Raw genomic sequence first — 26608 nt, forward strand, 5'->3', positions numbered from 1 at the left:
TATAGATAAATATGACAGAGAGAGAAAGAGAGAGAGAGAGAGAGAGAGAGAGAGAGAGAGAGAGAAAGAGAGAGAGAGAGACAGTTCCTCACACATTTTGCGTCCTGGGCTCACAAATAGGATAAGATAAGATCATACGATTGCTGAAGACTGATCCAGCTGGCTGTTCCTAGATGCAATCTGGTGATCGGCCTCAAAAGAAAGTTAATTAGTTCAAGTTCATCAAGTGTATCAGGTGTCTTCCTAAGGTCTCAGGCATCTAAAGAATCTTATCTCAGAGAAAAGTGAGTGACAGACTCACAAAATCAAAACTAACTTTTGAAAGGTCACAGTGGAGCCACAGGCAAAGAGAAGTTAGAAAGTCCTTAAGTACTAGTGAGCCTAATCTTAAAAAAGAAAATGTGAGTTAGAAAGTCATTAAGTACTAGTGAGCCTAATGTCAAAAAAGAAAATGTGAGTTAGAAAGTCATTAAGTACTAGTGAGCCTAATGTCAAAAAAGAGAATGTGAGTTAGAAAGTCATTAAGTACTAGTGAGCCTAATGTCAAAACAGAGATCTTAGGCATTCTATTCGGAAATCCGGAGAAGCCATATTGACAACTTGACCATGCTGAAATGCAGTGGTGGATAGATTCGCTTTTTCATAATCACAGCCTTTTTTTATGTTTTAATCACAAAAGGGGAGAGACAAGAGGGAAAGAAACAGACAGTTTGTCTTGAAGAGAAAGGGAGAGAGAGAGAGAGAGATAGTGTGTAAGTGCCTTTCAAAGAGTTCAGAGGCAGGTTGACCTGACACAGATACACTCATCGTGTGCAATGGTCTCTTGACATAATCGCTCATTTCCTGGTCATTGTCATATCCTCACACAAGAAGTGATTTCAGACAACATTTCCAGAGAAAAGTTTCACACATTTTGTGTCCTGGGCTCACAAATAGGATAAGATAAGATCATACAATTGCTGGAGACTGATCCAGCTGGCCTCTTAGATCTATACATTTAACTGCAGTTCTTATGAAATGTTCTTTAATTCTATAACCCTAAGCTAATGGAATAAATGCATGGATTGTGGAATACTGACTGTGTACATTATTGATTATAAATCATAACAGTGTGACAAACTCACCTTGGAATACTGGTCAGGTATGTGACGACATTCAGGAAGTCCTCATCAGGGACGTCATTAAAGGCAGAGTGTTCTGGGAAGGTGATGATCGGAGCGCCATCTTTTCCTCGCCCCCCTGCACATAAATGACAAGGCCCTCCTATCACCACCCTTATCAGCATGTCTTTCACACATGGGGCAGCCGTGGCCTACTGGTTAGCACTTCAGACCTGTAACCGGAGGGTTGCCGGTTTGAACCCTGACCAGTAGGCACGGCTGAAGTTCCCTTGAGCAAGGCACCTAACCCCTCACTGCTCACTGCGCCGGGATTAGTGTGTGCTTCACCTCACTGTGTGTACACTGTGTTCTGTGTGTGTTTCACTAATTCACGGATTGGGATAAATGCAGAGACCAAATTTCCCTCACGGGATCAAAAGAGTATATATACTACTTACTTTCCAAACTGAGGCATCTTTCCAGTGATAAGGATCATAAGAGCTAGATTACACACCCCACCTGACCATTAATCGTCGCTCCCTGCTGCAATCAATGAAGACTTAACAAGCTCCTTTATGACAGTAGCTGTAAAGGTAAAGGTCTATTCAGAGTTATCACTTCAGTGATAACAGGCACTGACAAACAAATGAATACACATTAATAAATACATACACTACCGGTCAAAATTTGGGGTCACTTAGAAATTTCCATTCCACTCCATTATAGACAGAATACCAGCTGAGATCAGTTGCATTGTTTTTTTTTTAATCAAGGCAGCAGTTTTCAGATTACATTATGTGATTACATAATTGCAAAAGGGAAAATTGCTAAATTTTGTCTATTATGGAGTGGAATGGAAATGTCTAAGTGACCCCAAACTTTTGACCGGTAGTGTACATAATAACATCCACAAAGCATTCCTTTCCTCAGCTTTATGACCAACGTCCAGATGTTCTGCTTCTAGTTAAAACACATGCCTTCAATTATACACAGACACAGATCTTAAGATAATGATAAACTTAGCCACCAGCCAAAAAACAATGCTTCAGAATGTGCATATGCCACGGCATTCAGCACAGTTCAATTATGAGCTGTGGACCAGTCAAATAAATCTAGCTGCATAGTAACATACCACAAGATGGTGATATTGAGCTATAGAATTCCTTGGCTACACAACACCACCTTTGAAAAAGAGTGTAAAAATGAAATATAAAGGAAGCCTGAGAAAGTAAATTAAATCTTTTCCGTCTAAGACACTACTGTAGCACTACAGTATTGCACTGTATATGAAGCACATCAGCATTTACTGTTTTTACAAACATACTCACACTACTAACTCAGCAGAACAATGGCAATGCTACTCTCATATCTTAGACACCTGAATTCATCAATATGATTTAATGAGTCTATACTTGATATTTATTCTGTCATGCGCGCACGCAGACACACACACACACACACATACACACACACACACACACAGTGTTTAGGAAATATTACACAGAGTTGACAAGCCAAAGGGTAACTGCTGAGTTAAGAATGTGTGAAACATCACTCACACAAACTCTCTCATAGACACAAATACACACACAAAGCAGCAAAGAAATGAATTTGCTGTGACTCAAGAACAGCTATAACTCAAGATGAAACATCCTCTTGTTAAGCAAGACAATGATCAGGACTTATCACATGTGTAACAGACACAATAGAAAGCTGTGCCATTAATACCTTCAACAACTGTTAAACTACAGGTGATAAAACATGTGATATAGCTATGAAAAAAATAATTCCACTAATAATTCCACAGTGTTCTGAAGATATCAGTCTTTTATAGCTCTAAAATGTCCACAGTCCACAGCCTTCAAGTCACTATGACCCAGTGCTTCTTTCCTGGCATCCTACTTCATGTTTTTACTGAATCAGTCTAGTGCACGGAATGTTTCAAAACACCCCAACATAATTCAAAAAACACCTGTAACTGGTATGAGACCTGACGTTCTGCTAACCCAACTTGTCTCTGAACAGCATGTACCATATATAAGCTAAGGGACTTTTGTACCATATATAAGATAAGGGACTTTTGCACTGTGCAAATGTCTGCACAAAGCTACAACACTACTAATTCTTTAGCAATATTAACACATAATAGCATTCCTATTGTAGACTGTATGTCACCCTTTTTATTGGAAGAGCAACCTTCATTTGTGACCTTCATTGATGAGCGTAAACTCCAGATTAAATTTTCTCAGCGGACATGCAATCCCACAACATCTCTGTCTTCATTAATCTTTTTCTTGCATGATAAGATGCTTTCAATTATAATGATGTCTCCATGACTGTGGCGTAAATAGAGAAATATGACACCTTCTTCCCAACCCCCCCTTGTAAGATTACATAACTCTGCAAGCTCTCAAGATCACAACTCCAAACGTCCAGCTGGCAGGGAGCGGGAGGGCCAGGCCAGCCCCGAGTGGTCTGACATGGGTGGGAAGGAATGAAGACGCTCTCTCTATGGAGCTCTCTGGCCTGCGCTCACGGCGTTCCGCCTACAACGGGTCAGCAGAGCCGGGTGCTGCTCTAGCACTGGGAGAAAGAGGCACTTTCTGCCAGTCTTCAGCAACCACACTGCAGTCAGCACTCACTGCACTCATTTGGCTGATGCTGTTGAAAGCCACGCTCTAAGCAATACCTATCAATACCTAATAATCTATCCCAAGGAAGGGTCAATATGACATCAGTATGTGTATGCCATCGGAGGTATGTAATAATCTAACCAGAGCTGTAAGCTCAGTAGCTAGAGATAGAGAAAAGCATAATTTGAAAAGGTGAATATAAAGTGTTAATACAAGTATACCTACTGAGCCATTCAGTATAGTATTTTCAGCAAATATTATTATGACATTAAGAGGTTACTACTAAAGAGTGATGACGTAGGATTGTATTATTAAAACAGCCTGGTGTTTCAGCTAATCGACTGCTCCTTGGACAGACGGACCCACAACAAACATGACCTATGACAGCGGCAGAGTGTTTTGGAAATCTTGTCCTCAGCTGGAGTGGAGTGCACACTGATTTATAATGAGGAAAGCATATACCACAGAGTAGCCCTGAGCACTCTGAGAACACCGGTCATTCTCTCCAGGTTATGTTTCAATGCAAATCAGCAGCTAAACAGACTCAATCTATGATATACTTTGAAGATGGCCACCTGCATAAAAGTATCAACACCATGGTTTCCAATTCTTTATACAAATATATCAAGAACTGTCACTTGTCCAACTGTCTTGAATTGTAGCCCATTTGTAAAGAATTCAATTGAAATTCTCTGTGTAGCTATCATGCAGTTGCAGAACAAAAAATATGTCTGGCTTTCAATCTTCTTGTCATGTACTCTAATAAGTAACACCTAATTCCCACAGCCTGGGGGCACTGGGAGAGGAACCCTAATGTTAAGGGCCTGAGCTTGAGCATCCAACAGCTAGCCATGAGAGAGCAGGAAGTTATTAGCAGGCATTAGCATTGATTAGCAGAGATGATGGCAGATGTCTGGTCACTTATAAATGGCCTTCTCAACAACCAAAGGTCAGATAATGGGCACTCCCATCAATAATGTGAAAAATAACCCGTCTGGTAAGTCGTAAGTAAGCTCTCTGTTCTTGTACAATGTTGAGGGTCGAAGAGAATATATTTAGACTAACTTGACTGACATATCAGCCAAGTCCAGCAGTCTGATGTAAAAACCGAAACACCCACAGACAGACAAAAGTGCATATTTTTAGAAATTAGACATCACTAACTACATGCTAGATGCACAGAGGTCACTCACAGTGCAGGAGTCACTCTATACCCAGAACCAACACTAGACTCTACAAATAAGTGCAAATGTATACTTTCCACAGGGAAGTAATAATGGATGGATCATTTCCCTTACAGAAATTTCAGGTTTCTGGCAAACAGTTGCGGTTAACTTTTGCCAATGTTGCAGCAAATTTGCAGCAATGCCATTATGCAAATTCGGTGTTTCACTAGAAGTTCACTGGAAGTTTGCCATTATTGGCTAAGTGTGGTGGCCAACATTGGCAAACTTCTGGCAATATTTTCTAGTAAACTCATTTGTTTCCCACAAATTACCCACAATTTTGCTGCAAATCTGCCGCAAACATTTAATTTTTGTAAAGGTTATGAGACACTGAGAACCTGAAAAGGACGAGATCGAGGACAAGACATACACACTCTTACCTGATAAGAGGGCAAATTTCCTGTGAAGCTGCTCAATAATATCCACTGCCAGCAGCGGCCTGATCTCCTGCTGCATAATCTCATCTGGAGAGAGAAAGAGAGAGATAGATAGAGAAAGAGAGAGTGAGAGAGAGAGACAGAGTGAGAGAGAGAGAAAGAGAGAGAGATAGTCACAGAAGTGAAAACGAAAGTAGAGAAAATAGAAGGATCTCAGTCAGCATCACACAGAAAATAGGGAACAAATGTCAAGCATCGAATGAATCAACCTGAGAAATCTGGAACAGTACATAAAGGAGTGTAGGGCCTTACTGAGATGCATAAGCAATGTGCAACATGATCCCAGCTGGAGGAAGAGAGCAAGCACTGGCCCACAGAGTGGACAACAAATCACTGGACAATATATAGGACATACTGGGAAACTATGTGTCAGGCACACATGTATAATATATGTGAAAGGAGGTCATTCTGTGGTTGGAGATGGACATTTTCAAAGAGGCCATCCATTCTGGGGAGACATTTTCCAATACGATGCTGTTCCTCACAGGGAAGACCCTCACAGGCAAATACAACTGGACATTGTGTTTTTTATGGGACTTCTATCTCAATAATGTCCATTCGAACAAATCACTCTTTCTTCCCATTACCCTTAAGCTTGGTGGAGGACATTAGAATGGCTTGGTGAGGATGTTGGGGGTGGGGTGGGTTGGAGGGGGTTACTGTTACAAGCATTCTTTGCTGTAAAGGCAAGGGGTTGCCCTGCAGCCCGCTGCACTCAGGGAGTGGAAATAATGGCTGACAAACCCTCTTCTGTGTGTGTGGATAAAAGAGTGCATTAACACCGGCCACACTTCATCGCTGGCTGAGCGAAGCCTTGCAAACAGCAGACAGAGAGAAAGAAAGAGAGAGAGAGAGAGAGAGAGAGAGCGAGAGTAAGACAGATGGAAACAAAAGGTCTGATCAGAGAGATGGTCAGCAAAGACTAAACCTGTGCTTCTGGGTTGCCGAGTAACAGAAAACATGAACAACATAGATGGTGATGATGTGAAACAATCAGCAGGGTGATTTTCTTATGGCAATGTTCAGATGAATTAGCCTAAGGGTTTTTTTTTTTTTGGGGGGGGGGGTACTTTGCAGGAGCAATGGCATAAGTGTGTGTAAACAGTGCATGACAGTGGCATCCACCACTGTCTCCAATCTGTCTGCTCCACCTTGACCATGAAGCCCTCAAGAGGAAGCGTCTTACACACATAACACAATGATCAAATGCACCGTGGAATGCTTTGTAGTACAAACCCTCACATGTACCCTCAGACACAAACACACATACGCACATGCGCTCACACACACAAACACCAAAACCAACAAACACTATGTTCAAAAGGAAGGAAGACCTGCGTCAGGGAACATACTTAAGACTCTTTACTTTACTTTACTGCCTATATCCTCGAGCTTGACACACACATTAATCATGACGGGGCGCACGACTAAGCACAGGAACCAGAGAGGATCCTGAGAGCACAGATCACAGACACAGGCTCCTAACTCATCTCCCTCCGATGGGGGCTCCGCTCCACATGGATAAAAGCAATGTGTGAAATGTCCAGCAGGTGGATATTTTGGGCGTACCTTTGGCATACTTATTGCAGTTGCCAGTGGTAAGCTTCTAATCAGACATGGTTTGATTGTTTCAGTAGGAGGGCACAAAGATGGAGGCGCCAAAGCCTACAGAACCCACGCCCAACCTTAGAACTTGAGTCCCACCGACTCCAATAACATGCACTGTTAATTGCCACAGCAAACAGTGCCGATTTCCAGGAACTGCTGTGGACTTGGCGCAGTCCGCAGATTGTGCCGGCGACACACAGGGACCCAGCAGATTAGCGCCATGGTAACGGAGCGGGGTGCTGCTGTGCTGCTTTCCTTGACGGGGTAAGACTGCTCACCTCAGCCTCGTCAGATTCCTCCATCTGTCTCCGCTCACCACACAGGAAGTAATCTAAGCCCTCACTGTCGCACACTGCCACCTGCTAATGTATGGGGCTCTTCACAGCCAACACTGAGGAGCCGTGAGTGAGCGACTCGTTTCACAGGCTTCTGTCTGAGCGGCAGGGGAAGTAGCGCAGGATAGGCTATAAAAACGAGATAAAGACATGATAAAGAATACCAAAGTGAAACACCCGTTATAAAAGCTGCTGTAATTGACTTTTTGACCTGTGGTCTGGTGATCTCAGGATCTGTGCCAAGCTACTGAAAAAATTATTGCTATGGACTGTTTTCTTAGACCAAGACTAAAATATTTAATTTTATCTGTACCGTTATATCCAAAATAAAATATGAGTGTTTGATTTTAGACAATTGAGTAATGAAGTTTAGCCACCATACCAGTAGTGTTTTCCTTTCAGTATTATAACCTGTATTATATAACTGTTTAAAGGATATGTGGTTCAAAGCCATCTGTGACTTTGATGATTCAGGTATTTGTCTTAACCATTGTTTGGACACAAAAGTGGCTTATTTTGACTATTTCACCAAGCATAATAGTCTTCATCAGTCTCAACAATATCAAAGGCCACTATGTTCTAACCCCATGTTTAATGCATACATATACCTACGTCCATACATGTCTGCTGAGGTGTTGAGGTGATACAATTTTAAAGTGGAGAATTTTCTATGACAAAAAAGTCTTCACTGAGAATGTTATTGTAGCCTACTGTAGAATCATATTAAGTTGATAATAAATTAATTGAGACTGGCTGACTGCCAGTTTACTGAAAGATACCGTTATACAATCTTCTTGTTATGTAGAATTGGTAATGGTAAGCACCAGTATAAAGATGGTCACCACTCTATTTCAGTATACAGAGACCTTGTATTTTTGCTACAGAAAAGTCAAGACCAAATTGATTTTTTACAAATGTTGTAATTTTTACAAATATTAGCTTTTAAGCATTGCAGATTGGGGAAATTAAATAAGGGAAGAGGCAGTGTGCAGATTGTGAAATGACAGTGAGTATAAATGTTTAAAACGGTCTTTATAAAAAGTGTGTTTATCATCATTTGTACACATTCACGTTTGAATTCCAAATGCATAAAAAAGATGAAAAGATCTATCACACAGAGTATTGGGAAGAACAAGGCCTCTCACATGCAATACGAAACTTATTAATACAAATCTGTCTAAATGGAAAAGGCACAGAGCTTGTTATGCATCTGATGAGAACTTGGAAAAAAAGAGAAGAGAACCTGTCTCACTCTACCATCCTAATGAAAAAAAGATACGTTCCACAAATTGCACTGTGTCTGTGTCTACAATGTCTATGATGAACACACACATGTTTATGTTTCATCCATGGCCTCATTGGCTCCATGGCCAACATGTGGCACACAGCATACCATATCAGTTCTACAACAAGGCTATAAACATCACTGACAATGTGAAAACCACATCACACAAGCCATGGAACACAACGGCTGTTCTTACAAAACGTGGCATTTTCGTGGCACTTTCTTCCACACATTCACAAGATACCCAACTGAGATACTTTTGTCTGAGATAAATAACAATGTAACAGTGTCATCAACAACTGCAAAATTTCGTGTGCCATATTGTTTCTACCTTGTCCTCGACTTCCACAAATTTGCAACCCTTTGTTTTGATTCGGAATAAGGTTGCTGGCTGGAGACATGTTTCTTTAACAGAGTCCAGCTTTGTTTGTTCATGTGAGCTCACCCAATCTTCCGTGACAGCCGGCGAGCTAGGGCTGTACGTCTTACCTATGACTGGTCTCGTTCGCTTCACCGCGGCTGCTGGAGAGAGGACAGGGAGGGGGGGGGGCTCAGGACGTCCACCGGAGGAAAACATTCCCGTCCTACAGCCGAGCGCTCATCATCACTTCTGCTTCTGCCTGAACCTCACTCCTCCTCAGACAACTTCCTGAAAACGCAGCAGCTGTGACAGAGCCCTGGCTGGCGAGACATTCTTGTGGCGAGTCATGCGTCTTTGGTCACTTTTTCCAGTTCCTTCAACTGCTTGCTTGCCTTAGTTCCTCCAGACTTCTTAGCTTAAAAGCGAGCACACACACACACACACACACACACACACAATCTCAGCAGGGAAGGCAACAGCAGCCGAGCGACCTATCACAAGTCTGCAGCCGACAGGGAGCACACGCACCCTCTTGCTCTCTCCCTCAGAGTCTCTCTTTCTCCCACTCTCTCTGTCTCTTTCTCTCCTGCACTCTCTCTCTCTCCCGTCGTAGTCATGAGGCAAGCAGTAACTTTTTTCTCCACGGCAACTTGATGGGATGTTAGAAGGATGATGTTCTTTAAAAAAAATGACAATTGGAGTGTACGTGCCCCCCCCCCTCTACTGCTTTAAAGCCAAACACACACACACACACTCCACCCATCCCAACCCCCACAGCACTCTCCCTGGATGAATGAGCTTGACCATTAAGCCTATTACTGCCACTGCCTGGGAAGACAGCACTGTTTATGATCCAGAAGGAAGTATTTCCCCAAACACCGGTGTCCACAGACAAGGCATTGTATGTAAAATAAGCCCATTTTTCCTTCCCATTGTACATTAAGTTTACAGAACAGCCAGAGTCCTGGGAAGCAGCCACGGAGACTGGCCCTGTTTGATGGTTTGAAATTGTGACAAGGCCACCGCAACAATAGAAAAGGTCTCTTCTAATGACCCAACCTTCGTGGTGTGAGGCGTTTCATAATATTACCAGACACAAAACATGATAAGATCTCTTTCATTGTATGGATGGCATACAATTGGGTGCATCTGTGAGTTTTTATTAGGATGTGAAAATTCCACAAAAGCCAGTATTTCCCCCCAAAAAGGCAGTGTAGCTGTTAAACCACCATATGAAAGGTGTTCTTCCAGATCAGGAGGGGGACAAATGGATCGGCTTGACTTGTTCTGATGAGATAATTAGTAGAAAGGCTTAATCACTTGGCCCATCTCTGGCCTTTCGGCTGTGAGAGAGAGGATCAGCAAGTGCCGTGCCCAAGCACCCCAGTAAGACTCTCAACAAGCAGCAGCACTCTAGGGCCAGACAATGGCGCGTTCTGTTTCAAAGTTGCGTAACAGTCCCACCATGCGTGTGGACCGAAATGGAGACAGGCAATCAGAATAGGCACCTTAATAAGCGATTGGTCCTCGTGCTCCTGCTCTCAATGCTGAGGTAATCAGAGGACCCTTGATGGGGTTCAACATCCTAACAGACACATGCACACACAGACACACACAAACACAACACTATCCATACTACACAATTTGTGCAGTGTTAAAGATGACATACAATGGATGAGCAGATAGATGGACACACACAGAATAAAGTATTTTTCCTTGTTTGCTGATGTAAGCATGGTCAGATGCTATTGTACAAGCCACATTCCACTCATGTCATCTTTAAGACATGTACACACATATACATGTCGATATAAAATCATTCATTTACATGTTCATTTTTTCTCCCTATCTCTCTCTCTGTCTGACAGTCTGCCTATCAATCTATCTGTCTGTCTGTCTCTCTCTCTCTCCCTCTCACACACACACACACATATACACACACACACACACACACACACACACACACACACACACACACACACACACACACACACAGTCAAACTCTCTGTCACCCCGTACTCTGTCACAGACCACTCATCGCCCTCTTCATGTAGGTTCAGTGCTGTCCGCCTCTGGTGACAGTCCGAGACCTCTGGGCAGAAGTTCACCTCGGCAGGGGAATGTGTCCTCTAAAAATAGCTAATGGCTCCTGAGGCGGCCCTCCTAATCAATGGGCTGAAGGAGCAGGGGCCCAAACAAAGGCTCCCCTTAGTTAGCACACAGACACCAGGGCAGCCCCAGCCATGTGATTCACAGCAACACTCAACCAGTGCAGGCCTCAGTCTTATGATACTCCCCCTCTCCAGGAAGAGGGAGAGAAACAGAGAGAGAGGTGGGGGGGGGGGGGGCAATAACACAGGACAGGATACAAGGACACAAACCATGTACGTGTACCTGCACAGCACACACATCTCATGACACAGAGGAGCTCAGAGGAAACATCACCACTGACAGAATCACACACACACACACACACACACACACACACACACACACACACACACACACACACACACACACACACACACACACACACACACACACACACACATAAACATACCATACCTTAGGCCAAGCCAGTGCTCGAAAGACACAGAAAATCTAATATAAAACAATCTAAGCAAGTGGCCCTGTGAGACTTTCAGACTGGGCAAAATCCACAATGGCAACTGCACAAAATCATGCTTTCATCTTATTTCTATACTTGACAACACATTCTCCTCATTATAAACACACTGGCTTTATTTAATAAAATGCCTTGGCAACAACTGCATAAAGTAAGCCCATGTACACGGCTTAGGTCTGTTCATTATACAATCACATCCAGGTCTTGTGGTCTTAATTTTATTTCATACTAATAATTTCTTGAGAGCCACTGAACATGTGGTCACTCTACATAAAAGCTACTGGCAAAATGAGAATCCTGTGTTTCATGCTCAGAAGAAGCTATAAAAGGGAGTGAATGATCTTGGGAATAGGACATGCATGTATCCACCCCCCACCTGCCCCAAAACCAAAAAACTGGACGCATACTGTGTGGGCAGGAAAGGTACTCAGTACACTAGCCACGCTTACATGGACACTTCTATTCCGATTAGAAATGGAATAACGGCTTAATCGGAATACAAATTGTCATATAAATACCTCAATTGGAATGAAAATTCTTGATCCGATCAGAATTTTAATCGAATGAAAGAGGTGGTGTAGTCCGCTCCTATTCCGAATGAACACCTGTAGACGGTCATTCAGATTGACTGCTGTATCTTCTCAAGAAAAAAGTAGGCAACAACAGCTATTCCGATCAAAGATTCTATAACACTTGAGAGCACCTGATTGGAATAGAACGCACCCCATGTAAACAGACGGCACGGATTTTTCAATCGGAATAGTTTAATCGGAATGACAAAAAAACTGTCCATGTAAACATGGCTACTGACACACACACAGAGACACACAAAACAAAAAAGCAAACTAATGTCAAGCAGCGTGGGAATATATCTCTGAATAAATGTCATCAATCAACACTTATTGTACTCAGCCCCAATGGAAAGAAACTACATCATTATATCACCAAACATAACATGCAGTCATCTCTCCAACTTAGAGGCAGACAGCCCTTGGCTGATGACATTTAAATGCAATCAGATTTTAACATTCAAACCCTGCTTTATCATTTAATTTAATATTTGTCGCAGTGTGCTATTTTTCTCGGATACAATTTACAGGAGAGCAAGCCAAGCAGGACCAAAATAATAGGATGGCTCAGCCTCAGCCTCATTTATCTGTGAGCAATGAAGTAGTGGTACAGCACAGGAAAGAAATGAGGAAGAAGTGAAGTGAGTAAGCAAATAAAAAGTTACAGGAACCTGCAACAATGGCCACAATCATCTCACAATAGATCTAGTAGAAAAGTGGGAAGAAAATCAGTGTGCTGCCTCCAAATCTAGGATTCTTCTGGAGAAGAATCCTCGCATCCTTTGTAAGTGAGAGTTCTTGGGTGTTGGTGACCCACAAACAAGTCCCTGGGAGACAGAGTGGTGCTTTACAAATGCAGTGCTTTGGAATGTGTCCACTGAGCCAGGCATATGTTTCGGAAAGCCCAGGTGGCTTTGATTACAGTGGGGGTGTTATTGAAGGGTTCCCCCAGGAGCGCCGGCACTTTTGAAACCCCCTTGAAGGACAGAAAGCCCTGTGGCTACACTGAAACATCTCAGCTGGAGTACAAACTTTACTTGACACACTTAACTCAAAGAGAAATATCCATGGGAGCTGTAATAATATAGATCTAAGGGAACATAGACTGTGTGGGTCATATGTTATGACATTATCATAATGGCTGCTCCTGAGGTTACAGCACAAGCATGGCTGCCTTAAACAGCACACAATCTTTTTTCTCCCTGTTCTCATTTCTTACAAAAAAATGCAAAATTCCTGCTGAGTAGCTAGTGAGTAGCTAGTGAAACTGTTCCACCACTTCACAGCACAACAGGAGTTGCACTACTACCACACAGCTAATGGATAAAGCATTGTGTTGATGTGTTAAAGGAACATATTCTGCATCTGTGTGATCATCTGAACATTGTCAGACTACTTAGCCACAAAGACTATCCACTGTTTCAGTTCAACTCTGGCACCAGGGAAATTAAGAGATGACTGCCCCCTTTCTTCTCCTCTCTGCCAGGGTACAAGACAGAACAAGAATAGGAAGGGCAGCCCATGATAAAATGTCTATTAACACAGTTCCACAAAGGAATGTGGAAAAGGCCCTGAACCCTGTTTAAAAATGAGCCTCGAAATAAAACAATAAGGTAGTCATACAGGGAGAGAAAAAGGCCAGATCAAATGCTCAAGGAATGTTAAGGCTTTTGTGTGACACACAATAATATGAGAATTGTATTACGTTAAATCTGCAGACTGGGGCATTTCTGGGATTTTCCTCTCTTATGAAAACGTACAGGTCTATAGGTCTGAAACACATAACGTAATTTCTGAGAAAATATTGTGTTTTCAAAAGGTAAGCCTTTAAGGATATGTATGGGTAGGCCTATTAGCATTCTTGAAATATGTTACATAGTTTGACCATTTGACTTTAAGCTGCTGAGCTAGAAACTATTTAAAAACAATCATCTTGTGTAAGGGCTACAATCATAATACATACATCACATCTGATGTAATCCAATTGGTTTGTGAAGGCTAAATGCATCGGAAGCTCTCAGATTAACAATATTCTGTTAATAGCCACTTCACCGAGGTGCTGTGACTGTGCACTCCACAGAGACGAAAACCCATTAGAGAGAACAGGGGCAGAAAACAGCAGGTGACAGACTAACTCCAAGCAAACACCCTCTGTCCAGCAGCCCATCACAGAAACAGTGTGAAGTTTGCACCCAGAAGAGTGTAGACCAGCTGACAGCTGTGCACTTAGCAAAAAGGTGCAGTTTAAAGCATGCCAGAATGTCAGACGTGTGAATGCTAAGAGCTAATCAAGGAAAGAACCGCAGTAGTGAGTATGTGGTGTCCACACAGAACATGATACGAGAGAACGAGACAGCAATACACCACACAAGGGAGATCAGTGTCCAGCAAACACAGATAGCTTGCAGACTCATCCTCCTTAGCAGCACCCAACACAGAACGAATAGCAGCTAATGGCACACACCTTTTCTGATCAATCATGGCTGACACAAAAAATAGATAACATGAGAAAAACATAAACCTAGACTCAACATTCTTGACAGACTATGATAAACCTGTACCTATTTCCAAAAAAACATAGAAGATGAGCCAGTTAGGGTTATTTAGGCTCCATTTTGTTTTAATGGAGAATGCCTGAAATACGTAATGCACCGGCTACTGATGGAAGATGAGGATCCCAGATGACGAAGATAAGGAAATCCTCCCTATGTGTATTTTAAGATTCGGAAAAAACAAAATCCTAATAAGGTGGATTGTAAAAGATATAAGGAAGCATAAAGGTTTTTGACAGTTCTACATCCAGTATAATGTGCCAAGCATGTGTGAGGAGTCATCACACCTTACTGGAGGTGGATAAAAGGGTCCTGATCTCTGCCTGGATCAGGCAGCTAAAAGGCCGAATCTGACAGAAACATACTCAAAGCCCACTGTTCATAATTTTGATTTTGTGTTATGGCCTGTATGTTTGGAGAATACATTCTGCCTTTTTTATTTTTGCTGTATGTCCTTTCAGCTGGCAAGATCTTTAGTGCTGGACAGTGCTGGTGGTCAGTTCACTGTAAACACAGCATAGAAGAGGATAATTACACTAGACAAAAACATCCTGCCCTGAAGCAATGACAACAATAACAACAACAACAACAGCCTGAAACACAACATCCGCACAACTGAGACAGAGCACACTACAGGTGGACAGTTCTCTCTCCAGATGGCCAGGCTGGAAACAGCAGCCAGCGCTCTGCACATGCTTACCAAATTCTTCTAATGGTCTTGGCTGCCCTACTTTTAGGTGTATCATCCATCCTTTTTTCATTGATTTCTTTTTTCTGAGCTGCGTGCTCAGACCTTGCGGAGTGCTTAGCTGGACACAGGAGCAAGTGAGAAAGCATACTTACAATAGAACCATATACACACTTAATAGTATACAGGGCTGGAGTGAGCGAGTGTCAGACAGACACACCCAAAGCCCTGTTTAAGAGGGGGCACAGGAGAGGCTTGTCATCTATGTCTTGTTTATGCTAGGAACACAAATTGGACAGAATTGCCAGAAAATGCCTGGCACACGTCTCCTGCCCAGCAACAGCTACACAGCAATCCGATACAGTCACATCTCTGTGGCTCACTGTATCACCACAAAGCAGCAGTAGCAGTAACAGCAGGAGACTCAGAGCCTCCACTCTACACGACTACCACAGCAGCTCCAGGCACACCCCAGACTACGGAGCACTAGATGGGGGAGGCTACACACACGCACACAGGCACGCACGCACGCACGCATACTTCTCTGGGTGGCGGACTCCGTCTCCCGGCACACGCCCAGGAAGCGGTGGTAGGACTCCATCTCGCCGGCAGAGATGCGCACCGTGGAGAAGGAGGCTCCGCGCGAGCACTGCCCGCATGCCGGGCAGCGGGAGGGGAGCGTCTGGTAGCGCGGCGACGACGAGACGTCCATCCCGCAGCAGAACGCCAGCAGCTCTGCATGCATGCTGCCACCGACCGCACAGCGCCGGCTCGCTCTCCCTCTGAGTGTGAGTGTGTGTGTGTGTGTGTGTGTGTGTGTGTGTGTGTGTTTCTCTGTGACTATGTATGGCAGTATGACTGAGTGTGGATGTGGGTGGATTCTGTTTGTATGCAGGTGTGTGTGTGTGTGTGTGTGTGTGTGTGTGTCTGCGCTGGTGTGGCTGCTCGTCGGTGTAGAAGCGTGTTTCTCTGTGTGTGTGTCTGCGCTGGTGTGGCTGCTCGTTAGTGTAGAGGCATGTTTCTCTGTGTCGGTGTATGTGTCCACCTGAGCATGTGTTCAAGAGCAGCTTCCCGGCTTGACAGCCTGCGTAAGCAGCGCCTAGTTTAACCAAGGTCAGAGCCAACCAAGGAGAGAATAGAGAGGGATCAGAGAGAGAGAGATAGAGAGAGAGAGGGAGAGAGAGAGGGAGGGAGGGAGGGAGGGATCACTCTCTCAGCCTAAGTCAATTATTGCCGCTGTCAGATGCTTCCCCCCGCACGGGATTTATTTACGGCAGCCAGGCGGCACCTGATAGTGTTGGCGAGTGTGTGTCTGTGTCACTTCACCACTCTACTCCACAGCTCATTCACATTCACACACAAACATACTGGCCACAACCTGTCACAACCTCACAATCCCTATCACAATCCCAATTGTCTGTCTCACTACAGAAAATATTCCTACCCACAGACTCACACACACAAACTCTCTCTCTCTCACACACACACACACACACACACACACACACACACACACACACACACACACACACACACACACACACACACACACACCATGCACACACAATATAGACAAAAGTATTGGGATGCCTGTCATTACGCCTAAAGCAACTTCAATGATGTCCCAAAGAGTTGTCTATAACACCTTCCACTCGTTTGGGTAGGATTTCCACAAGATTTTTTACGTTTCTGTGGGAATTTTTGCCCATTCGTTCAGAAAAGTATTTGTGAGGTCTGGCACTGATGTTGGACAAGAACGCCTGGATCACAATCTCTCTTCTAGTTCATCCCAAAGGTGTTTGATGCTGTAGAGAAACTTGTTCTCTGTGGGCCAGACCAAACTCGCCCAGTGATGTCTTTATGGACGTTGCTTCGTACACTAAGGTACAGCCATGCTGGAATTGAAAAGGGCTTCCCCAAATTGTTCCCATATTGAGTTAGAAGCATATAGTTGTCCAAAATGTCTTGGTATTTGCTTTGTCTTGAAGCATTAAGATTTTCCTTCACTAACAGAGGCCAGCCCCTGAAAAACAACCATTATGACATTATCCCTCCAGCAGCATGTACATAGTGCACAAAGTAAGGTCCACAAAGATATGTTCAAGTGATTTTGTTATGGAAGAACTGACTGACTCGCAGAGAACAGTGTGTGTGTGTGTGTGTGTGTGTGTGTGTGTGTATGTGACACAACAACAATAGCTAGCATAAACACACACAGCAAGAGTGAGAGACCAGATGGAGTGTAGTCTACGCTGAACAAATGATTAAGTCATCACAACAATAAGCACTCAACAGAATGCACACACTCTCACACACACACACAAAGCTGATGCAGAAACACACATGCCTTTATACTGCATCCACAGATCGGCCATTCTGCTTTTGTCTCTTTGTAAAATCAATATCTTTATAACATGACACCCTGCATGCAGAAACAAACAGACGTTCAGCTCATCACCACAACGCAAATCCCCATGGTGCACTCTGGTCTCCGCCATTTCACCCAGCACTGTAATACAGCAGTCACATCATTAACCAGAAAACATCAGTCACCAGGCAGAGAAAACCGCCAAGCATGTGTCTGTGGTGGCCACAGCAGAGCCCACTTATTCACTGGAACCAGAGCTCAGACTGAATCTGTTCACACACACACACACACACACACACACACACACACACACACACACACACACACAGCTAGCAGCAACTTACACATTACTGAGCTCATCCTGAAGAGCTGCTACTGCCGGCGCTCCGGCCACGGTCCAGTGAACTCCCCAGTCCTGTCCGTCCAGCGACCTCTTGCTGCACCTCTCTCCCCTCACTGTGTGTGTGTGTGTCTGTGTGCTGCTGTGTGTTCAATGCCGACTCCCACGGTCACTTTGTATCCAAGCTGGTGGTCCAGCGGAGCTGACTGGCATGATGTGTGTGTGTGTGTGTGTGTGTGTGTGTGTGTGTGTAACAGAGAGAGAGAGAGAGAGAGAGAGAGAGAGAGAGTACACAAATATCCTCAACAATGGCGCGAGGCTTCAGGGGCTTCCCTTTCCTCTCCCACCCTGCCAGGCATTTATCAACGTGGAGAAGCAGAGGGAGAGAGAGCGTGTGGCCGTAAGTCCATCAGGAACTTCTCACAAAGAAGAAACTGCTCCTTCCCAACCTCGTCCCACCCCCTTTTCACCGCCCCCCTCCTGACTCCCCGTCTCTGGCATTCTCACCCCTCCCCTCTTTGGTGGGGGGCTAAGCATCATGTGAGACCTTCTGAGCTTTGGGCAATAGTATGACTTGAACAAGTTAAAAACTACAACCCTGCACTGTGGCCAAGCGGTGCAGTCTGTAAAATACGTCAAACGTTAATGTCACTGCATGTATTGGGCCTTGATATACTGAAGGGGCGCAACGTGAAGCTTCTCTTCAGCCAGAGTAAAGGGAAAATATCAGGGAAAAAAACAACAGTGACTGCATTCCCCTTTCATATAAAAGTGCCTCGGAAAGTGCTGAGCATGCTTTCTTACCTACATTCTTGAGGCTGGAGGTTTTCCAGAGTGTGAAACATCAGCAGTTAGAGCAAATGAATCCATATGAGAATGCAAAGCCCACAGCTTGTCTTTTGGTACAGTGTTTACAATGTTTCCTACCACTGTCTCATGACAACACTGTTTTTATAATAAAACAGAACAACACTTAAGTATGTTCTTAAAATAATAATGCCACTTCGATATTATGATTTTCTGGACATTTTCTCTTACTGGAAGCTTTTACATTTTAATTGAAAGACCTTGTTGAGAGTCTTTGAAATCAACCGTCCGAGATTACGTCATTCAGAGACAAACACACATTGTGCATTATTAAAAACCTACTTTTATTTTCCTTTCCAATAATAATCAGCTCTTATTATGGGTTGTGTAAGCAGATATAATGAAGCAGAGACACGTGTGGATGGAGTTTGGAGGTTACACAAGCTGCCTTTGTAGGACACAAACACCTTTGCCAAAATGGGACGAATATTCTCCCCAACAGGGTGAGGGGAAAGGCTAAAACTCGTCACCTCGCACCTCCACCTGCCACTGAACATTCATAAGCCCTGAGAAGTACCAGGGGCCCTGTCCATCTCCAGACACACTGAAACTTTCAAGGCTTTCCAGCAATGCTACCCCTGAGGCTATGCATGTTATTTGTATCATTGCCTACAACATACTTTGTGTGACCCTATCATTAGGATGGAAACCAGAGGTAACAGCAACACAATGCCTGTCCAGTACACAATAGACTAAAGATGTGTGCATATATGTATACAAGTGTATGGGATGGAATTAACCAATCATACCAAGGCAATATAGCACTGAAACAAATGGCCCTTTATATACATTTTGGAGTTTACAGACAATAAGGCAGGTCAGACTGACAGCATACAACTGCTTGCTTAGATTTTAAATACCAGTGAATTCAAGGGCAACAGAAACCTGCAAATTAATCAACTCTAGGGATGACCAACAACACACCTCATAGTCACTTTCTCCGATATGGGATTAAAGCTCATGTGAGTATTTTTATAGTAATCTTAACATACAGGGATGAGTGTGCGCTGTGTGTGGTAATCTGATTACAGCGCAGTCTATTTAAAGGAGATCTCATGGACACCAGCGGTAGGAAAGGTGTTTACCTCCCCGTGCAGTGCAGACAGGAAGTAGACATATACAATCTGTTACAGTGACTTCAAAAAGCAATGAAAACGACAATAAATACTTATAAGGGCATAATTAATTAGCCTTGTGAGACCATCCTGATCTTGCGAGCTCCATTTTATTTTACTTGCAGATCAGTCTGGCTATTTGCGATGAAGAAAATTTGGAGCCGTTCACCAAACGAACAGCCAATCAGCGTTGGTTTTGAGGCGGGTTTAGATTAAGGGTAGCCTAGCTTGTGGTATTTTCGTCGAATGAACAGAAATGCACAGAAGAAAGAGTACATTGTATTCAAAGGTTTTGAGGTTCTGCTTGTCTGTCTCCGTCTGTCAGTTTAGTCTGCCAACCATCTTAGCCTCTCTTTCACACCCACACACACTCCAGGGTGCCCCAGATAAAAGCACTCTATGGGTCAGATTCAAAGGTGTGTGTGTGTGTGTGTACAGTATGTGTGCATGTGTATGTGTGTATGTGTGTGTGTGTGTGTGTGTGTGTGTGTGTGTGTGTGTGTGTGTGTATGTGTGTGTGAGTGTGTGTGTGTATCTGTGTGTGTGTGTGTGGTGTGTGTGTGTGTGTGTGTGTGTGTGTGTGTGTGTGTGTGTGTGTGTGTGTGTGTGTGTGTGTGTGTGCTTCTGTGCCTTTATGAGGGAGTATGTGTGGGAGGACTGCTGGAAGGTAAGAGCGGGATTCATAAAGAGGGAAGAAGAGGAGGACAGCAGGCAAAGAGAGGAAGAGAGGAAGAGAGGAGGAGAGGAGAGGAAGAGAGGAGGAGAGAATAATGGACTTGGCCTCTCATTCCTCTCAGCCATTAGCGGAGTAGCATTAGCCTGAGTGTTAAGGCCCACACAGACACACACTTCATCACGCAACACACACTGTAATTGCATCTCCCCTTGTACTTTAACCCAACCAGTGTCTCAGATCATGGGACCTATGGAGCACAAAGTCATCTCAGTCAGGTCATATTCAAACTGAATTACAACAAATTACACACCGCAGTGAGGAGATATAAGGAGATATAAACAAATACTGTATCACCATAACATGATCTGAAGTAAATCCACTTTTCGTATTCAGATGAACCTGTTTATATAACTTTTAAGCTTTTGACTAACAAACAATGGCAAGAAAGTAGAGTGAGATACATAAAACAATAGGCTCTTACTTGATTTCCGGACTTTTCTGGACATGTTTGCAGGTAAAAGGTAAATCAGCTCTGTTTGTGTGAGTGCAGCGTATTGAGCTGAGAAAGCACCTAAAAACACCTGCAAATATGAGCACTGAAGGTCAGGAGCCACAGCAGCACGTGACATCACTGTGGGGGCTCTTGGAACGCCGCAGAGCGACCTTTGCCTCTTGGCAGCGTGCAATAGAAACATGAAAACAGGAATGAGAGGCCATATTAAAAGCAACAGCCCCTGTGTTTGGATCCGGACTGTGCACTTCCTCTGCCCCCACACTGCCCCCACCTCAGTCCACTATCCCCCGACTGTGGGGCGAGTGCTGTGGGGACGTGTCTAAGTCACCGTGTTTCCTCTGGTTGCCATGACGCCTCTTCCTGCCCTGCGTGGCTCAGACAGCTCCCAGTCTCGCAGCCTTCTGGGCTTCCTCCTGTGTGGGGCCTGTCCTGCTGGGTCCATCCATATGGACACACACATTTGAATGACCTCCCACTAATGTGCATACATACAGACAGACACACTAGGAGATTTGGGGTCTCTGACAGTATGACACATAAAAAAATGTATCTTGTTGTCTCTGAATCTATTTACTGTGTATTCAGAAATATTGTATTGTATACGGACTTGTCTCTACTACGAGACAAAATTCCTTTTGTTTTCTAACTCACTTGGCCAGATTAGCCTGATTCTGATTCTAAGAAATGTGATAACACCGTTTATAAGATTGTATGTACTGAATTCTCATCACCTGACCAGAGAAACAATTATTTAAATATCATTCTGATGCATACATGACTGCACGTACGTGTCATGTTGCATGTATGCTTTGTCACTTCTGAAAAGCCACAGTCACGTTATTCCACAGTATGAATTCCGACTTAAAACAAACACTCACAGGCGGAAAACCTCAAATATCAACAGCCGAGGAGTACAAATGAAGCTCTTCAATCCAAATCAGGAAATCTCAAGATCAAGCTGCAAAAACAGACACCACGATGACATGGAAATGCTTGTTTTGGTTCAGGGAAGTCAAGTTTCTAAACCACCAGAGCTAAAATGGTCCAGTTTGAGTGGCTTGTCTTGTTTAAAATACACTGTGACTCTACCAGATGGCCAAAAGTTGTACTGTATTGTTCCACTGTGCTTCTGTCTGTTTCTAAGTGACTGTAACTCGTGGCTTGCGTCGGTGGAGAGTCTACGCAAAATAAGGGGGGGAAAGAAACAAGGGCAAACGGTTTCCTGCATTTTGTGAAGGGAGACTCCACTGTGAAACAAAATAGGAAACCACATGAAAACCCCCGCATCCCAACACTGGGCCTCGCATGGCTAAGTAAATACAGCCATACACCCTTAGCCTGGCGATTAGGCTTACCACAACAGAGACAGGGGCACACTAGCACTGAGCAGCATCATAGAGAAGGAAATATACGCTCCGCTCTCACGTGCAGTGCAAAGGTCAGCCCTTTTGACCAGTGCTGTGTATACGATAGCTTTCAATAAATTAATATGTACCAATAAATATACAATATATGCATGAGTAACTTAATTACAAAATTAAGTTACTCATGGACGAAAAATGGACGAAGTTTTGGGACAGTGAACTTTGGGGGATGAGCCGCAACGTGGTGTTCCTGCAGCTGAGGACCATTGTCACGGAAAGTCAATTGAAACGAGCTGAGGAAGGAAGGCATCTGTGAGGCCTGTTTAAGCATGACGTATGAGGGCAGGATTACATCAGGGGCAGGGGAGGGGGGAAGGAAGTCTTATGACCTTCCATTGTTCACCTTTGGTGCTGTTTGCCATGGAAGCCATGACTTTTTTTCCTCAGACCGCCGCATTGTCTTATAGTGTGCCAAGGCCTGGGATGGCCGTATCACTGAGTGACAGAGGCTGGCACCGTGCCAAGTGGGCTGAGGTTGGTGTTAATTGAAATAAAGTGCAGTCACAAAAGCCCAGCTGATGCCAGAAATACAACACAAAACAAACAATGGACCCGAGAAGTCTGGTACTGCTACCAGGCACTGTCACTGACTAACAAAACATACTTTAAAAGTACCGGTACATAGAACACACACTTTTCCTGATTTTCATATTCACATATTTACATTGCATAATTCAGTTCTGGATGTTCTTGTCCAGAGGAGTCTCAATGTGAGAATGTTTTTCCCCAAATTTAATCATATACTCACATCACTGAATTAAAACATGCTAAAAATACCTGCTCTTCACCACTGAAAGGGTGTTCTCTCTAAACACATCTGCAGAACGTATGCACTGAGACACCAGTGCCTTTGAAAACACACACTGTTCTGATTATCCTGACATTAATGTATTTTCCAGTTGCTTTGCCTCTAAGAATCCCGGTCAGCTTTGGGCCCTGTCTGCTGTGTTGGGTTTGACCCTCCTGAACAGCTTCATTTGTGTGTTTACCACAGAGCCAGGACTCATTCTGAGTGGCACACTCATGTTAATCCTCTTAGAGGAGGTTGACCAAATCAATGCATTTCCATTCTATTCTTTTTTTCTGCAAGGCGAGAGGAGCTGAAGATTTCTTAACGTGTGCAGCAAAGAGACACAATTTTATATCTAGTATGCTTTACGCATGCGTGGTACGATATTTATAAATGTGTGAAAATACTCCTCTTCCGTGGATAAACACATAGAATGATCTATTGATTTCAGAATGAATTTAAGCCCCTTATGGTGTTCCTACTACAACAGGACAAAAACATGAAGGTTGCTGGGCTTGACCCAACATTCAGCTCGACTTGTGCTCCAATTCTCCAAACACCATGATGTATGTACAGGCCTACAGTAAATTACACGTCTCACATTCCAGGAAACATGATGTCACCATCTACCAATCAGAATGCATACCCAGCCAGGATTGTCTGATGCGGGGTGAGTCAGTCATGCCTTACAAGGTGGGACTGTAATCACATTGAATCACCGCAGCGAGACTCACACCCACCCCACCTCACCGGCCATTTCTCCTCTAGCAGCACACTGAAAACTACAGATGCACAGCATCATCTTCACATCATGTGATTGAATGGAGTGTCATTCATAGTGTAGAATTAGGAAATAAAAAGATAGCTATGAAACAAGCTTTACCCAGATTTAAAACAAGGCTTTAAATAATGTATCTTTTATTCTACATTTCCAGCGTTGTGAAATGTCAAACACTGGTGAGATATTTTTAGATCTGGATAAAATACAAAATGCTGAATAATGAGTCATTTAAAATGCCTAGTCTAACCCAGTCTATGTCTGAGTAATGGCTTAATGACCAGAATAAATGACCCCCGTCTACTTTCTGAGCCACTCCAAATGTCCGATTGTGACCAGGAGTGACTCACTGGCTTAACATGATGCCATTAATTGGGTCCCCTTGGAGAATTGGAGGACGGGAGAGGGCAAGCCCAGCCCGGACGGCTTCCACCATCATCAATATGGCGTAACGCACAGGCCGTATGCAGGCACTACCTATCGCGCAGTTTCCATAGCAACTGAGCGCTCAGCCCCCACCACAGGCTGCTGCAGTGCCGAGGCTGCTGATCTAGAAGAAATGGGAGCACCAGAGTGGCACAATAACCTACTTCCTCTGCCCTGCCTGAGGAACCCCGGGCAGCCAGAGGAACACTCAGCGCAGCAGGCGAAGGTTTACAAGGGAAAAGTCTGCTCATTACTTCTTTTCCACCTTCAGTTTAATGACACTGAGATGTCATTGTTATTAACATAATAAAAACACTTTCCTGTAATTTTGCCTATTCATCTAGTTAACTGGGACAAAAACAGAATTACTTCACTTTCAGTTTTGAGGTTTTCAAGGAGGCTGCTTTATTGAGATAAATCTTTTAAAATGTGGTAAAATGTGCTACAGGAGCTAAATTGACCACAAACTAATTAAAATATGCCCACACGCATTCAGATTCTTGGTTCTTCTTAAACCCCACTAAAACTCATAACTGGAAGACGGGTGAGTATGTAGGCCTATCAGTGGCCCAATTTTACTTGACATTCAGGGACCACATGACCTCATTCTACGATACACTGGAAACCAGAGACTGTAACGATAAATGTAATTGAGACTGAAACTGTAATTAAACATAGCGTGTAGTATTTAATACACCGTAATGAGGACGTAATATGACAGCTGCTCTGGTAGAGATTTTTAAATGATTTAGAAATGTTTCAAATTATTTTCTGATGTCCTTATCTGATTCACAGACCTGCATGTTATCATCAGAGCTTGTTTGTCCGAAACTGACTCACTGACTTTGGCATACCTTTAACATATTGACTGTTTCCAGTATACCATTATTAACGATTAACTGGAATAAGTATTCTCCAGATTAAAAGTCTGACCGATACTGTAGATCAGTGGAGCAATGGATGCCTTGTAAGCCATACATAGAGTACCTTCTAGTTGTGGCAGGTTCTTCATACAGAATTGACAGCCATATACGATACAAAACTCCCCGCATCCTCTCTCTATTTCATAACATCACAGCACCCCATCCCGCACACCCAGCCCTGATCCTCCGGACAGGACAGGGGCTAACACTCACCCACATGCCGGATGATGGACTCAACGCGCTGCAGAAACTCCTGCACAGACATCTCGTCCTCCCGCATCCAGCAGAGCATCGCAGGATGTGTGTGCAGGGTGGCGGTGGTGGCAGCGGCAGCATCAGCAGCATCCACTCGCCTCTCGTCCTCCCCTCCCCTCCTCCTCTCCTCCTCTTCCTCCTCCACACTCCTCTCCTCCACCGAGCCTCTTCCGCACACGCTGGAAGGCTGGACGTCGGCGGGCTCCCCCATGCGCACAATGCTAACACGCCACTCCCTGTTCACCGGCTACAGTGGCACCTTCCACGGGATGATGAGCAGAGAAGAAAAGAGAAGAGGGGGAACACAAGGGAGTGAACAGACAGACGGAGAGTGCTTCCCTCTTATTGCTTAGTGAGGCCGTGGTAAATTATTGATGATGCTCACGCATACATACAAACATACCCTACCGGCTCTCTCTCTCTCTCTCTCTCTCCCTCCCTCTCTCTCTCTCTCCCTCCCTCTCAGTGGTATTGTGTTGGTGAGGAGCAGGCTGCCAATAACCTGGGATTTGCTGTCACACGGGCTGACTCAGGCTCCAGGAAACAACAAATCAGAGAGCAGGCACCTGCCCGGAGGGAGTGATTGGGATAAGGGGTGTTTCAATGCAAAACCTGGAGCTACGGACTTGGTGGACTGGAGCTGTTTTTCAAGCTTTTTAAACTCAAAATAGGCATAGCCTATAAGATACTACACAATACTACACAATACTAC

General features: G+C 44.0%; 1 protein-coding gene across 11 annotated transcripts in view; it reads right to left on the bottom strand.

Moving 5' to 3' along the window:
• The window catches only part of mcf2l2 (MCF.2 cell line derived transforming sequence-like 2), an 83144-nt gene extending 57211 nt beyond the window's left edge, over positions 1–25933 (bottom strand). For 5 of the 11 annotated variants that reach the window (XM_076277901.1, XM_076277900.1, XM_076277905.1 and 2 more), the window contains exons 1-3: positions 9114–9402; positions 5340–5423; positions 1125–1239 (exon numbers count right to left, since the gene is read on the bottom strand). In XM_076277901.1, the coding sequence (XP_076134016.1) occupies positions 1125–1239; positions 5340–5423; positions 9114–9201 (287 nt within the window). In that variant the 5' untranslated portion in view covers positions 9202–9402. Of the gene's footprint in view, positions 1–1124; positions 1240–5339; positions 5424–9113; positions 9403–15960; positions 16075–25854 lie in introns of those variants that run through there. The other 6 variants (XM_076277909.1, XM_076277902.1, XM_076277906.1 and 3 more) reach the window with 4 other exon arrangements.
• Between the last annotated feature and the right edge of the window lie 675 nt (positions 25934–26608).

Source organism: Alosa pseudoharengus, unplaced genomic scaffold (genome assembly GCF_046254945.1).
Source record: "Alosa pseudoharengus isolate Yale_2024_CS ecotype anadromous, Long Island Sound unplaced genomic scaffold, YU_APseudo_1.1 YU_APseudo_1.1_scf_11, whole genome shotgun sequence".
Lineage (NCBI taxonomy): Eukaryota > Metazoa > Chordata > Actinopteri > Clupeiformes > Clupeidae > Alosa > Alosa pseudoharengus.